Here is a 17,434-nt window from a genome sequence, read left to right on the forward strand (position 1 = left end):
TTGGGGTGGACTGTGAAAAACGTAACTAGGTTTACTGACTGGCAAGTGTTTCTCAGTCCTACTGTGCCAGTGATAATCACACCACCGTGGCAATTTCTGATGGCTAAAGTTGACCTCCAGTTTATGGGTGCATGATTTAGACACAAATCTGAATTTTCTACTGTTTCCCTTGGTTATTAGTTATGATTAACAGAACTGAAAAACAGGTTAACAGAACAATATTTTTCACAAATAAGAATACGTATTGTGTAGTGTTTTGATTAACATCCCATTATAATCTCATGTTGTAAGTCGCTTTGGATAAAAGCATCTGCTAAATGAATAAATGTAAATAAATGTTTTAATCAATAAATCTGTCACTGAACGTTTCACTTGACTGTTTGAGCCCTGCAGTTCAACACATTTACATTAAATTCACTCTTGCTGACGATTATATCTAATGTGGAACAAGCCATTTTTCAATCAAATGTCAACAATATAGAGTATTGAAGCTAGTACAGAAGAAATATACTGACAAAGACAGGTGTTTTTTAATAGTTAAATAGTAAGTAACATTATTGTGGACTGGTTAAATGCTGAGGAAGAGATGTGTGTTCAGCTGGTTCATGAATGTTGAGATGGTATCAGCAGATTGTGTAAAAGTTGGAAGCTCAGTCCACCACAGAGGAACAGCGAGAGACTCTGTGCCTCATTGTGGTGTAACCACCAGGTGACGCTCATTCATTGACTGCAGAGTGGCCACATAGACCTGGAGGAGAGAGCTCAGTGAATACACTTCCATTTTGTCAGACAAACTCTATTTTAAAGGTCGAATGAACTAATCTAGAAAGTATTCACATTTGTGTAGATTACCAAATAAAAATGGTTGCATAACTGAAAGATGTTGCACTTGTGCCTCTACAGGGCATGAAACCCATAAAACAAACCATGAATTCACCTAATTCTAACCAAATGTGCTGTATGAATCATCTCTGCTTCTAGTTAAAGTCTTTACTATCCTTTTAAGGTCAATAACAAAAACCAGCCCATGGACGATTGGATCAGGAATCATATAAGATGGACATACAATAATATTAAATTCCATCTTTAGAAGGTCCATTTTATTGTCCATTCAACTCTGAAGGTAGCCTGTGACTTGCTCTCGGATGGCCCCATGAGACCACGCATCCATCACACCGCTCAGGAATGAGACTCATTCTGTCTCCTAGAGATGAACGTAGTTTGGTGTGAAAAGTGCAAATCAATCCCAGAACAACAGCAATGGACCTTGTGAAGATGCTGGAGGAAACAGTTAGACGAGTATCTAGATCCACAGCAAAACGAGTCCTATATGGACATCACCTGAAAGGCTGCTCAGCAAGGAAGAAGCCACTGCTCCAAAACCACCATAAAAAACCCAGACTACAGTTTGCAAGTGCACATGGGGACAAAGATCTTTTTGGAGAAATAGGATCCTCTGATCTGATGAAACAAGAATTGAACTGTTTGACCATAATGACTATTGTTATATTTGGAGGAAAAAGGGTCAGGCTTGCAAGCCAAAGTTCACCATCCCAACCGTGAAGCATGGGGGTGGCAGCATCATGTTGTGGGGGTGCTTTGCTGCAGAGGGACTGGTGCACTTCCCAAAATAGATGACATCATGAGGACGAAAATGTATGTATTTAATTATGACAGGAAGTTAAAGCTCCATCACAAATGGGTCTTCCAATGACCCCAAGCACACCTCCAAAGTTGTGGCAAAATGTCTTAAGGACAACAAAGTCAATGTATTGGAGTGGCATCACAAAGTCCTGACCTCAATCTGATATTAATTAGTGGGCAGAACTGAAGAAGCATGTGTGAGCAAGGAGGCCTACAAACCTGACTCGGTTACATCAGTTCTGTCTGGAGGAATGGGAGAAAATTCCAGAAACATATTGTGAGAAGCTTGTGGAAGGATCCCCAAAACATTTGACCCAAGTTAAACAATTTAAAGGCAATGCTACAAATACTAACTAGTGTATGTAAACTTCTGATCCACTGGGAATGTGATGAAAGAAATAAAACCTGAAATAAATCATTCTCTCTACTATTATTCTGATATTTCACATTCTTAAAATAAAGTAGTGATCCGAACTGACCAAAGGCAGGGAATGTTTTCTGCCATTAAATGTCAGGAATTGTGAAAAAGTTTAAATGTATTTGGGTAAGGTGTATGTACTCTTCTGACGTCAGCTGTATTCAGCACAGTGGCTAGATTCACCAGGAACAAAGCTTTGGTTTAGGTCCTATTTATTCGATCAATAATTTAATTCAATCTTAATTGGGGCACCAGAATCTCAAAAGGCCATTTTGAATACAGGTGATCACCTCGTAAATCGCAACACGTCAGATTACCCCGACAATCACAGAACTGTTAGTTTGGCCACTAACATCTTTTGAAGTTTTTCTTTCTTTGCCAGAGTCACCTTTGGCTTGCTAATTGGGGGCCTAAAGACAAAAAGGGTTTTCAGATATGCTGTTCACTGGGAACTTGAGACATTAGAGGAATTACAGCATGATTTTCTGTAAGCTTTGAAACAATGTGTTTAGTGAAAAGAGCTCGACAAATAAACGTGACTGACCGCAGAGGATGTGATGTAAACGCTTAGCGACTTCATTGAAAACTTGCTAACTTACCAAAAATACAGCAGAAAACAAACGACATTTCAATATTTATAACAATGCCATATTTCACGTTTATTTAAATAAACTTCACTTTTTATCTCTGTAAAATCTGCAAAACACTGAAAGGAGTGTTAAAGTCTTCATTTTAAACAAAAAAACAATACAGAATCATAATAAATGTATTCAATGTCTTTTAGCTATTTGTAAACTCTGTTGGGGTACGTGTGGCGAGATACCGTCACATGTGTTTTTAAAATGCTCATCGAATCATTATTGCAGTTCAGCTGATACAAAAGGCTTCATGAGTACACTTGTATAAAGAAAGTCAAATCGCAGAAACCCGCTAATGCCAAGATTTGTAAAGCACAACCAGCAGTATATAGTACACAGTGAACATTGTAAAGCAGTTGCACATAAACTCACACATAAACAGTAAAGTGCCCTCAAACACTCGTTTATCCATCACACACACGTTTGACACACTCAGTCTTTAAAGAGAAGTATATGCATGATCAAATAAACCATAAACCAATATTCAATGCAATATAAATGATCAAACCTGACCAACAGATAAGAGAGGAAACAGTGGAAGGTCAAATGAGACGAGTTACACGGGGAACGCTGCGCTGAGGACATGAACGCGCTCTTCTCGATCTATAATTCTTCTCCTGCATGTCATTAAATGATGTGCTTGTGATAGTTTGCATGTGTTTGTCTGTTCATATGAAAATAAAGCCACACTGTCACATCAACCCGCTTCAACAACTCTTGCAAAGAAAACACATGAAATACTCAAATTAGCTCTTGCTGCGACAATCTCATGAAGAAATGTCCCGGTCATATCCCACCCAAAACCCAACTGAAAAAAACATCAAAATACTTTGCAAGAGAATGAAGCCCTTTCATCAGACCGGTAATATCTAGTGCTTTGTGACATCACTTTCAATCCCATCTAGAAAACTCAATCTAGACAAGTTTCCATAAAAAACTAAACAGTTCATTCAATTTCAGATAAAAACACAAACATGATCTTTGAATACCTCACTGTTTAAAGTATGATTATTATTATTATTTTGACATTCATCTTTATTGCAGTGGACACAATGTGACAGCGCAAACACATCCTAAAGGCCCTAAAAATAAACTTCACCTTCTTTATACTATTATTCTTTTTCTTTCAGTCAAATATGATCCCGACACCTTTTCTTTGTGAGATATAAACTACCCCAGTAACGCTTCAAACAGTGAGTGTGAGACAGAGTGTGTGTGTGTGTGCACGAGTGTTAGTGTGTGTGTGTGAGTGAGAGAGACAGTGTGTGAGAGAGAGTGTGTGCGAGAGTGTGTATTAGTGTGTGTGTGTGTGCGCGAGAGTGTTAGTGTGTGTGTGTTAGTGTGAGTGTGTGAGAGACAGTGTGTGAGTGAGAGTGTGTGTGTGTGTGTGAGAGAGACAGTGTATGAGAGAGAGACTGTGTGAGAGAGTGTGCGTGCGAGAGTGTGAAAGTGTGTTAGTGTGCACGAGAGAGTGTGTGTGTGTTAGTGTGTGAGAGAGAGTGTGCGAGAGAGTGTGTTAGTGTGTGTGTGCGCTAGTGTGTGTGAGAGAGACAGTGTGTGTGTGTGTGTGTGAGAGAGACAGTGTGTGAGAGAGTGTGTGTGTGAGAGAGAGACAGTGTGTGAGAGAGAGACAGTGTGTGTGTGTCAGCGTAACATCAGATTTATATTTGATGTTCTAGTTCGTGTGAAACTTTTGTTAAAGGCGGCTTTAAGAAACAGTCCCTGCACTCAGATACATGATAGCTTAACTCTGCTGATGAGAATGTCAGTAAATCACACGCTTGCCAATGTGTGTTTCTCACTGGACATAAAGCCGGTCAATAAGTGTTTGTGTGGAAATTTAGCTCAGTGTTATTTCTGCAGCTCCAGCGGCACCAAAAAGAACTGCGAAAATACTGACAAACATGCGGAAGCCTTGAGAGTTATTCCTCTAATAATACATATCTAAAGAACACAAGCAATATCATGTAAACTGGTCAGGTTTATTTGTATTGAGAAATTATTTTTTGGGCAACGCAGCAACCCCCAAATTCTCATTATTGTAATGTAAAAAAAATGATGCATTATTTGTCGTACTGCCTTTATTTTAATACAAATAATTACAGTATTTTGCTTTTGTTATACAGTAAAAAGTTCCTGTATTAATGCATTACATCAGCATTGAGAATAATGAGAACTGAAAAAACAGTCATGAGAATTTGGGGTGGAACACACTTCATTCATTGTCATGAAAATAATTTCACAGTGCAAAAGAAATCTTAATGGTCCTAGAAAGATATAATTGCAACATCATTTCTTAGTTTTTGATTCTGGGGTGAAATATGAACATGTTTCATTAATTAGATTCACCCTTTCCTAGAAAAAACAAACAGAAGTTATAATGACACATGGCATCTGTGGGCTTCCATATGCTTGACAACTCTTATGTTTGGTGCCGCAACATACCAGAACTTTAACTCACAATCAGTATCAATCACAAATTGTCCGTCCCGCCTCCAAGCAGGTTGCCTGGCAACAGTACAGCCATGCTGTCCTCCAGCTGAGGTGTGCCCCATAGGCTGATGCCATGGTAACCTGCAGCCACAACCCCCATGACCCCATTCCCCACCCCCTACCCTGTACTGTTGCTCCATTGGCTGAGGAGAGCGAGTCCAGAGTCGCACGTCACACCCAAACCCTGCCAGCCCACGCATGCCTCTGCGTCCCCCCCTCCGCCCGTGCCCCGCTCCGCCTCTCGTGAGCTGGGGTCAGAGCTGGACAACCCCTCGGGCGAGCCCGTGACGCCGGCGGTCTGGGAATGTGTGAAGTATTGAATGACCTCTTCCTCGCTCATGAACTCCGCCAGGATGGTGGTGTTTCCCAGAACACACCTGAACAACAGAGCACACTTCAGATCACAAACGGAAATAAAAGGATAACTGTTGATGTAACAATGATATGTCTTCATTTAGTAGACGATTGAGCGGTGGGCGTGGCTTACATATGCAGGGCGCTCTGGGCCTTGGCGGCTTCGTGAGGACTGCTGTAGCGAATCAGAGCGCTGCCCTGGGTCAGACCGAGGTGAAAGGTTATCAGGGGGCCGTGCTGCAGACAGATGGTCTTCAGGGTCGAGCCATCAATCTGCAAAGGTTGTACTTGTGAGAGTCGACTCTCAAAAGGATGCACACGAGGTTGATTTATTATTACTTGAATTGTATTAAACACAATACAGACTGTGTGTGCGTGTGTGTACCTGAGGAGTGAGGTTTCGCAGTAGCAGCCAAGACTTTCCCGCCCCACCATCACTCCACTCTAAGCATCCTGAGAGACACATTATGAGTCACACACACTCATATTCTTCACTCTAATGGTGCATATAGAGGTGATGGTGTGTGCTACCTGATTTAAAGGGTGACTCTTGGACACTCGCCCCTCCCCTCCACGCTCTGGACATCTGCGACCCCTCTGCTGACCACGGCTGCTTCTGATTGGTGAGACATGGAGGGGGGCTGGGCATATGGGAACTGTTTCGATTGGTCCTCCATGATTTGCTGTGTCCAATGGGCTCAGGCGTCCAACTGGAGTATTTCGCTGCAAGAGATACGATGCAAACACTTTAAAATAAACGTTCACTCAATTATGTCATCATTTATTCACCCTAATGTTGATCTAAACCGGTTTGAACTTTTTCTTTTTTAAACTCAAGGCAGTCAGTTCAGTTTCAGTCACCATTTGGATAAAAGACGTAATGAAATTGAATGGTGACTGAGACTAACGCACTGTCTATCAACTTCTTTCAGAGCGCGTTCAGAATCAGAAATTAACTTTACAATAACAATCCTTTTAGGATAAATAATTACATTTAACCAGTTCATGCTAGGGAGGGTAGAGTCACATGGGGTAACCTCCTCGTGGTCGCTATAATGTGGTTCTCTCGGTGGGGCATGTGGCGAGTTGTGCGTGGATGCTGCGGAGAATAGCGTGAAGCCTCCACACGCGCTACATCTCCACGGTAACACGCTCAAGTCACGTGATAAGATGCGTGGATTGACGGTCTCAAACGTGGAGGCAACTGAGATTTGTCCTCCACCACCCTGAGGGCTTGGAGTGCATTGGGAATTAAGCATGCCAAATTGGGGAGATTCTGAAAATGCAGTCAAAATTAAAAGCACATTAAAATCATCACAATACTGCTTCCTTTTAAATAACTGCCAATATCATTGCGATTTTATTGTGAATATTCAAGATATTGGCCAGCCCTATACTAGTGTAGAATTAGTTTTTTCACATGCCATTCTGTGATGATGGGGCTGTGGCAAGCGACGTCTGTGGAGAGCGAGGCCGCAAGAGGAAGAATGGTAAGGATTGACACCTGTGGGAAATTATCTCTAACAGCGGTTTGTGTTTGCAGTGAGAGCTGAGAGGGATATAAAAGAGCAGACCAGTCCGCCAGTCTGAGAGAGAGCGACATGTGAACCTGACTGTGTGCATTTGTTGCTGAAAAGCTCCTTTGTGTGTTACATTGAAAAGTGTAGCGATTAGCGGTTAGATATCATTTCCCACGGGTGTCAATCCTTACCGTTCTTCCTCTCGCAGCCTCGCTCTCCACAGACGTTGCTCAGCCTTTCGATGTATTCTCTATTAACAATGAGAATGCATGACACAGGCGCACTACGACTGCTTTTTGATACCTTTTAGGAAATTCAATGGCAGGCGCATGTCGACAGACAGACTGTCCTGATGATGAAATTTGAGTCACACGCAGTGAGCAGACATTCTGGCATGCGATTCTGGAAAATCGAAGCATGTGGTTTGTGTATAAGGTGTACCTGTGTTGTCTTGCAACAGGTGATGTTCTGTATCACTGAGCATGGTGGATCCCAGCATTCCTGCAGGGGTCATGTAGGGGTCAGGCTCAAGCTCAGGACTCTGGACACCCTTCCACGGGACACCTGGCTGAAACTCTGAGCAAGACAAAATATTGTGATAAAAGACATGGTGACAGTTGCCGAGTACTACTGCAAGATGTATATCAGAATAATCTCTCATTTGAGTAAGTGGCACATCTGTCACTGGTCCTTTACGGACATGATGTAAACACAACATGGAATGAAATGGAAGCCTGAAACTCCACTCAAAACCTAACATCTATCAATCTCTGAATAAAAAGAAGGATTTTCAAAAGAGAAATACTAGCTGTAGAAAGTTGATCGTAAAAAGTTCATAATCTACAAGTGGAGATGGGATACCTGGAGGCCAGGTGGGGTTGGCAGGAGATACGTCTACTTTTCCACTTCCGGTTCTGTTCCAACTGCCACCCAACACATCATACTGAGAGTACATAGAGCCGCCGCCCATTTTTACTGGTCCTGAATGCACACACAGTTTAAACAGGAACAATCCGAGTCAGAATGTGTTCTGGATTCAATCATACATGTGTGAATCTCACCGTTATTCAGTGTGGGTTCAAGTGAGGGCGTCAGACTGTTTCCATCCATCATCCATTTAAAGCGAGACTGAGGTCCCCCACCATCCTTCAAACCACCGGGAGAACTCCGAGAATCCAGATCAGAACCGCCTACGAAACCTGAGACAGATCGACAGACTGAGCGACTGCAAATGCAAATCGACTAATATAACGATAATAAGAACGATTATTCGATCGATGATTGCAACGATTAATCATTAACTTTTAACCGACTATTCAGCTTGTGCTCTGACTTAAAAGGTTGCATTAAACGTGCTTACTAACAATAAAGAGGACAAAATCATCTTTGAGAAACACCTCTAAATGACATTCAATTAATTAAAAGACTCAGTTACACCAGATCTGTTTGGATGAATGGGACAAAATACGATTAAATGTCAGGAATTGTGAAAAACGGAGTTTAAATGTATTTGGCTTCAGTATATGTACAGTTCTGACTTCAACTGTAGCTGCAGCAAGCGCACGTGAGGGACAAGTGTCCCCACGGCAGAGTGTGCTTTAGCCAGGTGTCTCAATCTCTCCCCCTTAAATCGGGACACTTCATGTGACTCACAGAAGCGATGCTGACCGCACAGAGAAATGCCACTTTCAGAGTTTTTCCTTATTTGCATAACCTGCTTCCTTATTACTTGCACTTTAATAAAGGATGCATTAAAAATATAACACTGCATCGTTTTCTTTAAAGGCACCATGAGTTCAGAAATTAAGGGAAAAAAGATGGCTATGTATTTTAAATGTACATTTTTAAAAGCATTCATAAATTGCTTTACATATTTTCATTGTATGGTCAAGAATATGTAGATCATTTGAACCAAGAAGTATCTGTTTTGTGTAACGGCACATTTACATTTATGCATTTGGCTGGAGCTTTTATCCAAAGCAACTTACAGTGCATTCTAGGTATATTGTGTGTTCATTGGGAATCTACCCTATAACCTTGCTGTTGCTAGCACCACGCTCTATCAGTTGACCTATAAGAAAACTGCCTCACCTGTGAAAGCTGGCATTGGTTTGGTGTGCAGCTCTGGTCCACCCATGGAAGCATGCAGGGGCATGTCCGGCTGTTTGTGGGCATTTACACCCAGGTGATGGAGTGGCATGTCTGGATGTTTGGGGGTGTGTCCTCCCATGGGGGACGGGAGGGATGAGGGGAGTTTGGGCCCACCCACCCCCTGTTGCTGCTGTAGGATAGCCATGATCCGCGCCAACTAATGGTGATCAAATATTAATAAGGAAAATATATTTGAATAAATTATTTCAAAATATGAGCAATGAACAAGAGGGCATGATGTTATTATTTGGATAATTCAGTAGAGGGCGTTGTGATGATATTCTGATAATTTTGTAGAGGGTGCTGTGATGTTATTCTGATAATTCAGTAGGGGGTAGCTCAGCGAGTATTGATGCTGACCATCACACCTGGAGTCCTGAGTTCGAATCCAGGGTGGCTGAGTGAATCCAGTCAGGTCTACTAAGCAACCAAATTGGACCGGTTGCTAGGGAGGGTAGAGTCACATGGGGTAACCTCCTCGTGGTGGTGATTAGTGGGTTCTCTCAATGGGGCGTGTGGTGAGTTGTGTGTGGATCGTGGAGAGTAGCATGAGCCTCCACATGCTGAGAGTCTCCGCGGTGTCATGCACAACGAGTCACGTGATAAGATGCACATATTGACAGTCACAGAAGCGGAGGCAACTGAGACTCGTCCTCCACCACCCGGATTGAGGTGAGTAACCGCACCACCATGAGGACCTACTAAGTAGTGGGAATTGGGTATTACAAATTGGGAAAAGGGGATAAAATTAAAAAATATATTATTCAATAGAGGGCGCTCTGCTGTTACTTGGCAGGGCTCCAGACTAAAAAAAAATATTTGGAGTCATTGGCTCTTAAACTGAAATATTTAGGAGCCAAATGGCTGTTTTTAGTTCTCATGTTACAGAATTGGTCGGTTTAGTTGGATGTTCAGAAGCAAGAATAGAAAGACAGCTAATAAGTGATTAATCTGCCAATAGTTGGTGATGCTATTGGATAATTCAGTAGAGGGTGCCACAATGTTTTTGGTTCAGTAGTTGTGTGTTGTACCTGTTGTGGGTCTTGTTGTTGTCTTACAGGAGGAGGAGGAAACTTCCTCTGATTCAGGAACTGCTGTTGTTGCTGCTGCTGCTGCTGTTGTTGGAGAATGAGCTGACAAGCCTGACAGAGAGAGTGAAAAGATTAAAGACCACAGTATTTAAATATTTTAGTACAAATGTAACAATATGGGATCAAATGTAATACATACTAGCTGGAACTGTTGCATGTGTGGATGAATACCATTGAGCATGGCAATGTGCTGGGGGGATAGCTGGGGAGGGAACATACCACCACTAGGGTGCGCCACTGGCTTTAGCATAGGCCCGGGAACCTGATGCACCACACAAAGAGGTGGAGAAATCAAGATACAGGACTGATAGTGAACTGTGAGAGCTAAGAAACTGAAATGATCAGGGTCTAAAACCAAGAACACAAAACCACCTGAGGCGGCAGGAACTGATGAGGCACTTGTGCTCTTATCCCAGGGTGCACACCGGCCTGATGCATCCCTCTTAGCTGAGAAATACCACTGCTGCCAAACATACCATGACCCCCAACCTAGAAATAAACCCATCAGTGCAAAGGATCAGTAACAATAAGATAGCAAAAACCGTGCAAACAGACAACTTATGGATTGCCTCTAGCAGAGTTTAAATCTAGTCTTCTGCTTACCTGCCCAGATGTTTATCTCTACCACAGCACCCCTAATGCATTTATAGACCAGTACTTATGTTAAGTTTCTTTTTCTTTGGGAGTCACTGAAGTTGCAAGTCTGGCTATGTTTCAGTACCTTGTCCAGGTATGGCCCACCTTCCCCAGGTGTGGTCTCTTTGGAAATTTGTGAGTGAAATACTCCATCGGCCCTGCCCCCTCTCCGCATTTCTCCATCATTCATTCCTCTCCTGTCATGTCTTTCCTGACCCACGTTGGAGTCTCCATCCTGATAACACGAAAAAAGTAGCATACATGTATGTATCAGCAGCTAGACCCAAATTAATTGAGGCAGATCAGTAGTGTGGTAATAACTAGCTTACCATGATGCCCATGTTTGAGAACTGCCGACTCACGGGAGTTGCCCACACATCCCCGCTGTTACCTTTCAGAGGGCTCTGGGAACAAACCAAAGGCCAGAGGGATGACATTTTTAATAAGAGAGCTAAAGAGCACTACAGGCTTATGCTAATTTGGGTTAAATACAAATTGCTTTCCCAGTTGAATCAGAAAATCTTGGTGAGATCGGTCACCTGAAAGAAATATCTGGCTATGAAGAGCTCATACAGTAACAACATACCTTGGTGCCACGTCTCCTGGCCCCCTGGCCCTGCCCCCATCCCCCGGAGTTGTAGGTGGACATGCTGCTTTGGGATCCCCTACTGCCCCAGACACCAGTTCCACCATCCTCTTCCTCCCAGCTGGGGTGACGGGGTGCATTTGAGCCTTCATCACCCCACCCCTCTTGCATAGACTTTGAACCTAAAGAGTAAATTGGAAGACTCAAGTTTCACCAGCCATTTGAAGGGCACAATGTGACTGTTATACTGTTAAATTGGCAAGTGTATCTGTATAGGCTCTTACCAGACATTGCAGGATGGGAACGTGAGTTTGCCCATCCTCCCCCTTTGCCCTTTCCCTCTGAGTCTCCCCAGCCAGTTTGGCCATCAAACGATTTCCCCCAAGCAGTTGAGCTATTGTCCGCGAACTGATCTGGGGGACCACTGATGCCTCCCCACTTTGATGGAACTAGAACACACATTTATTGATGAATGATTCCAATGGTTTAAAACAGGGATTATATTCTAAACCAATTCAGCATGTAGTATGCATTAAACAATTATCTTACCAGAGTTCTTAGATGGAGCTTCAGCCAATCTTTCAGATGACTGCTGATGACTTATCTGGCAACTTTGCTCTTGAGTCGGAGTGCTTTTCTTATCCCACAGATTGATGTTCTTGCTCTTGTAGCGTGAAGGATCACCCCAAGCAGACGTGCCATCATCAATCTCGATCTTCTGGCTGATGGACTGAGGTGAGGTTTCCTCCCACCCACTTTGTTTTACAACTGAAGGCATCTGAGGGGTGGGGCCACATGTCCATCCAGACCCTTTGCTCTGACCTTCTGGCCCTCCTGGACAACTCCTGCTGTCCTGCAAGGATTTTGGATGTTCTGGCATATGCTGTTGGGTCTGTGACTGCTGCTGCATCGGTTGAATTTGGGTTTTAAGTGCTATTTGATTGTTTGGTATTTGTGATGGAGAAGGCTTCTCACCCCATCCATGGTGCTGTTTGACACTGCCTCCTCTGTTACCTCCCCAGGCAGCACTCCGATGCCCAGCATCTTCAGAGATACCCCATAACACCTCATCCTGATTTTTGCAGTGACTGTCTCTCTCTTCCTTCAAGCCTCCACCTTTGGACAAAGGTGTCCTCTGTCCCCATTCACTTCCACCACCCTGGTCCTTCCCCACCCCTTCCCTCCTGCATTGACCTTCATTCACCTGGGCTTCTCCCCACCGATCCTCTTTCTCCAGCTTCCTCTCTTCCCACTTCTGCTTATCACTACCCCACCCTTTACCTCCACCCAAATGACCCTGGCTTCCTTCCAGTCTCTCACACTTCTGACTCTTGAAGCTGGATTGAGGTGCATTACCTCTGTCCTGCAAAACATCCTTATTGTGGCCAGTGTGCACCTCTTGATTCCAGTCAACATTCCCACTTTTCACCTCTAGATCCCAGGCAACATTCTGCTTGATCTGGGTGTTGCCCCATCCAGTGTTAGACAGCACTCTGGGATCCAGGTTAGTGCGATTGATCACACTTTGTAAGGCCTCATCTTGGCGGAGAGACTGACCTCTGGAGGGGCTATGGGCCACCGTCTCTTCCTCACTGCTTTTCTTGTCAGTAGTTTCTTCTTCAGATTCACCCCAACTATCAGCTCTTTTCTTATTGTGATCTCTTGATGCCACTGTATTTGTTGAAAACATTGTTGAGCCCTCCCTAGAGCTCTTTCTGACCTCATCTCTCGATTCTCCAACAGCTAAATCAGAGGTCCATTCTGTAGCTGCCTGCTCGTTTGAACCTACCGTCTCTTTATCCCATGTTACCTGAGAGATGCCAGAGCGATCACCTGAACTTCCTTCCCCACCTGCTATTTCACCTTTCCTCCCAACAGTCGCTGTACCTGTTTCCCACACATCCGCACAGGTGACACCACCCTCTTTGCAGTCAACAGTAACATTTGTTCCAACTTTAAGCTCCATCCAGTCACCCATAATACACTCTTTGTTCTTGCCGAGCGTTTGGTGCAGTGGACTCAAGGGTATGGGAGGTGATTCCTCAAAGACAGTTTGGTTTAAGGGTCCTCTGATTGAGGCTGCTTCATCAGGACCATCTTGCATGGGGGCAGACATTCTCTCCTCTGAGGTCAAATCACTATTCCATGAGGCAATGCTGCTCTTGGCTGCTGAATCTTCTGGTCTTATACTCTCATTGACACTTGGCCATTTCTCCATATCAGAACTGTCGACTTTAATCTTGTCCATTCCTTGAGCAAGGGGTTGAACTCCTGAGCCTAGCCCCCATGTGTAATTTGCACGAGAGGGAGTGGAAGAGGACTCTACAGTAGGATCTAAGAGGGAAAACACCATCAGGTAAAAATAAAATAATGCAATAAGAAACAAGAGGCCATGCGTTACAGATATCACCACAATTAGAGGTGTTGTCAAGAAGTGTAGTGCTTTGATACACAAATCGGCTCTTGTGTGGTAATGGGCCTTTCTATGTGGAGTTTGCATGTTTAACATGCATCACATTTTCAGAGTGTTTTTCCTGATTTTGGCATGAGGTAGCTTGGAAAGGCCCCAGCACCACTACAGCCCTACATAGGATAAGCAGGCATAGAAAATGGATGGCTATATAAGCTAATTTACCATGGCTACATACATGGTTCATCCAATCTAATTTAGAGTTGAAACTGATTCAATGGATCCATTTTATAAAGTATTTGAAACTTAGCGGTATTCAAAGCGATTTACACTGCATCGCATTCACACCAATGATGGCAGAGCTGCATGCAAGGTGCTAGCCTGCTATTGGGAGCAACTTGGGGTTCAGTGTCTTGCCCAAGGACACTTCGGCATGTGGAGTCACATGGGCCGGGAATCGAACCAACCAACCCTGCAATTAGTGGCCGACCCGCTCTACCACCTGAGCGCCCATAAAATAAAACCAAATATACAATACACACACACACACACACACACACACACTTTTATTGTAAATTTTTATTTCTACAGTAGTTCACTACACTCTGAATGATTGGACTCACCCGAGGCGTCGGCTGTACTTGCATTAGGGGAGGGCGTGGCATCCCCTCCGTTCCCACCCCCCAGTAGCATGCAGGAGAGTGGTGGCTGGCCCCGCTTCAGTAACACTTTTGGTTCCTGCTGATTCCGGAAGCGTGGGGGCACCTCACGGGGCATGTAGTGCTGTGACACCGTGGATAGGGGCAGTCCGTTGGCCACAGCAGTCTCCTTTGCATCGTTCCCTTCCTCAAGGGTGTCACATGAACCCCCGACGACAGGACAGGGGGAGGGTGTTTGGGTGAAACCCGGTCGTGATGAAACACAGGTAAGGCCAGCAAGAGATGTGGCAGATGGAAACGAGCACGATTCTGATAAGAGAACAGAAGAAACCACAAACTGCATGTGAGTAACACAAACCACAGAACATGTTAATAATTCCACTTTAGTAAAGCTGAGAACGTTATTAATTCAGGAACACAACACCAACCTCTAGTGCCGTGCTCAGTGTCCTGTAATAAAAACACAATTCAGTCAGATTCGATTTTCAAGACTTTCACTTGAAGGATAACAAAAATCTCAGGTAAAAATCAATGTATGCTGGAACCACAAGGTGCAAACATACAGACTGGTCCTGTAAAACAGGTCTACTCATGTTTATTATGCTCAGATATGATTGTTGGAGCCAGACGGGCTGATTTGAGTGTTTCTGTAACTGCTGATCTCCTGGGATTTTCATGCACAATATTAGGCAGGTGGTTTTAATGTGGTGGCTTTTAGGTGTACGACATATACAGTATTAAAGACTGTTTTCATTTATATGATGGGGTTATGGTGTTTTTATTCTAAAGCATACACCCCGAAGTTTTAGATTCTGCCCAGGGAAAACAGCATGGGACGTCTTCATTTCAGCCACAACACGGGGCAGTAAGCACCCAGAACATCCTAGCCAATGTAAAATCCATTTCATAGTGTTTTAACTGATCTGCAATATGTCCTTAAAACAGATCAGACATATACAGCACATGCATTCACTCTTCTTAAGATTATCAGATCCTTGTACAACGCTTACAGATGACACTTTTCGACAGACGCATTACCTCCTGATGGGTGCTGTCTTCCGTTTTACGCCGACAGTCTTCCATGAACTGCTGCTCCCTTCCTGTTCCTGTGACATAACAAATCACAGTTTATACATGCAAGCAACGGTTTAATATAGCTGTACCCACACCAATTTCCCATCTGGCCCAGTAATGGGGCCAAAACACACTCTATAATATATGTTTTTATATTCCTCTACATTTACAACCAGAACAACATACACTTGAGGATCTTTAAACATTACAGAGAAGTACTGTAGCCATACCATAATACACTGATGGTATCAGACGGCAATGATTCTTTGATATAAACCATATGAATGATTATCATTTTGATGCATTATGATATGCACATGGTTATTTCAACTTATTTTAAAGATTATAATTGTATTGCAATGGTGCATGTTCAAAAACACGTACTAACAACGTAGGCCTCATCAAAGCCCCACTGGAAACATCATGTTACTCTTTTGATAGAGTTAAACGTGTGTTGATGTTTGCCATAAAAGCATTATTTATTTACTTCATGTTTGATGATTTAGTCATATAGTGATATAGTCACTTATGATAATAATAGCGCATTTACACACATACACTACACATGCACAGATAATATATTTCAATAACACTTACAACAGACAGAACAATGTTATAATGATCATTTAAAGTTAAATAACGTACACAGCTCGCTTATATATGAGAACATATAGGAGATTTAGAGGGTAAACAGCTAAAAGCACCATAACAAAACTTCAGTACTGAGGGATTCACATGCGATATAATAACACGACAGCCTCCAAACACTCATCTAACTCATTATTGCATGTGTAAATGTGTTTATGCATGTGCAAAGAGCATGTTTGTGTTTGTTTGGCTCACCGACAGCAATCCGGCCCACGCATGCGCGATGACGCCGCTCCGATCAGCATCCGGGACTCTGTTCATAAACACATAATCATTATCATAATAAGAGTACATGCGTGTTTTTATTACCTGTGTGTTTATTTATTTATTTTTGTGTACATATATCAGTGGCAAAAAATACAAACAATACACAAAAACAACATGGTTACAGAGAGCATAAAACAGCGTATACAAAGGCCGCAAGGGACATTTTTGTCTTTTTCATTTATTTATTTGTTTGTATATAATTTTGGTTGTGTTAATGCTAACGGTTTACATTTTGCCAAAGGTGTGTATTTTGGGGGGAATATGGATATTTCAACCGTTCCTATAACACATCTATAACACACTGTGTACACACAATAGTTTCACTCGGGACCCTCAGGACACAAATGTCCCCATTGAACCCCATTAAAACTGCAATATTTGATCCCAGTGCCATTAAAGCATAAAATCATGAATTCTATGATATTATACTTTTATTCCAGAGTCCTGCTTCAAAATGTACATTTTTAATATTTTCCACCAGATTTCGCAATTTTTTTATTTTTATTGTTTGGCCTGTGGAGCTAATACAAGCTTTTCCCCTATTCTCTGTTTGCTGTATTATAGAGACCTTTTGAGCAATAACACATTTAAAAAAATAAATGTAGAACAAAAAGAGAAGTCATACATAAAATAAGTTAAAGGGAAAGTTACATCAATTTCAGACTTGTACTGCTTCAAAAAACTTTGGATAGAACCTGTGTATTAACTTAAACATTATTTCTATGACTTTATTTGATAATTTTACCCTGCATCTGATCAATCAAGAGAATATGGAGATGGAAAGCACTACCTCACTGCAGCAGAGACACTCCAGAAGGAAAACAACTGCATATTCCTTAAAACAT

General features: G+C 42.7%; 2 protein-coding genes across 2 annotated transcripts in view; both read right to left on the minus strand.

The window, feature by feature from the left end:
- The window catches only part of LOC127648200 (interferon-induced very large GTPase 1-like), a 20,001-nt gene extending 14,708 nt beyond the window's left edge, over positions 1-5,293 (minus strand). Inside the window, exon 1 of the mRNA XM_052132783.1 lies at positions 5,209-5,293. Coding sequence (XP_051988743.1) covers positions 5,209-5,293 — 85 coding nt within the window. The remainder of the gene's footprint in view (positions 1-5,208) is intronic.
- LOC127648278 (trinucleotide repeat-containing gene 6B protein-like) lies at positions 2,713-16,550 on the minus strand. Its single transcript, XM_052132866.1, has 20 exons — positions 16,518-16,550; positions 15,639-15,706; positions 15,029-15,050; positions 14,565-14,909; positions 12,081-13,865; positions 11,816-11,980; positions 11,532-11,713; positions 11,275-11,349; positions 11,031-11,180; positions 10,682-10,798; positions 10,449-10,571; positions 10,250-10,360; positions 9,159-9,375; positions 8,129-8,266; positions 7,929-8,048; positions 7,509-7,643; positions 6,079-6,270; positions 5,933-6,000; positions 5,681-5,820; positions 2,713-5,570 (listed from the first exon to the last, which is right to left on the minus strand). Exons 2-20 carry the CDS (start codon positions 15,681-15,683, stop codon positions 5,312-5,314), a joined length of 4,389 nt encoding a protein of 1,462 aa, XP_051988826.1. The 5' UTR covers positions 15,684-15,706; positions 16,518-16,550; the 3' UTR covers positions 2,713-5,311.
- Between the last annotated feature and the right edge of the window lie 884 nt (positions 16,551-17,434).

The sequence above is a fragment of the Xyrauchen texanus genome, chromosome 8 (assembly GCF_025860055.1).
Source record: "Xyrauchen texanus isolate HMW12.3.18 chromosome 8, RBS_HiC_50CHRs, whole genome shotgun sequence".
NCBI lineage: Eukaryota > Metazoa > Chordata > Actinopteri > Cypriniformes > Catostomidae > Xyrauchen > Xyrauchen texanus.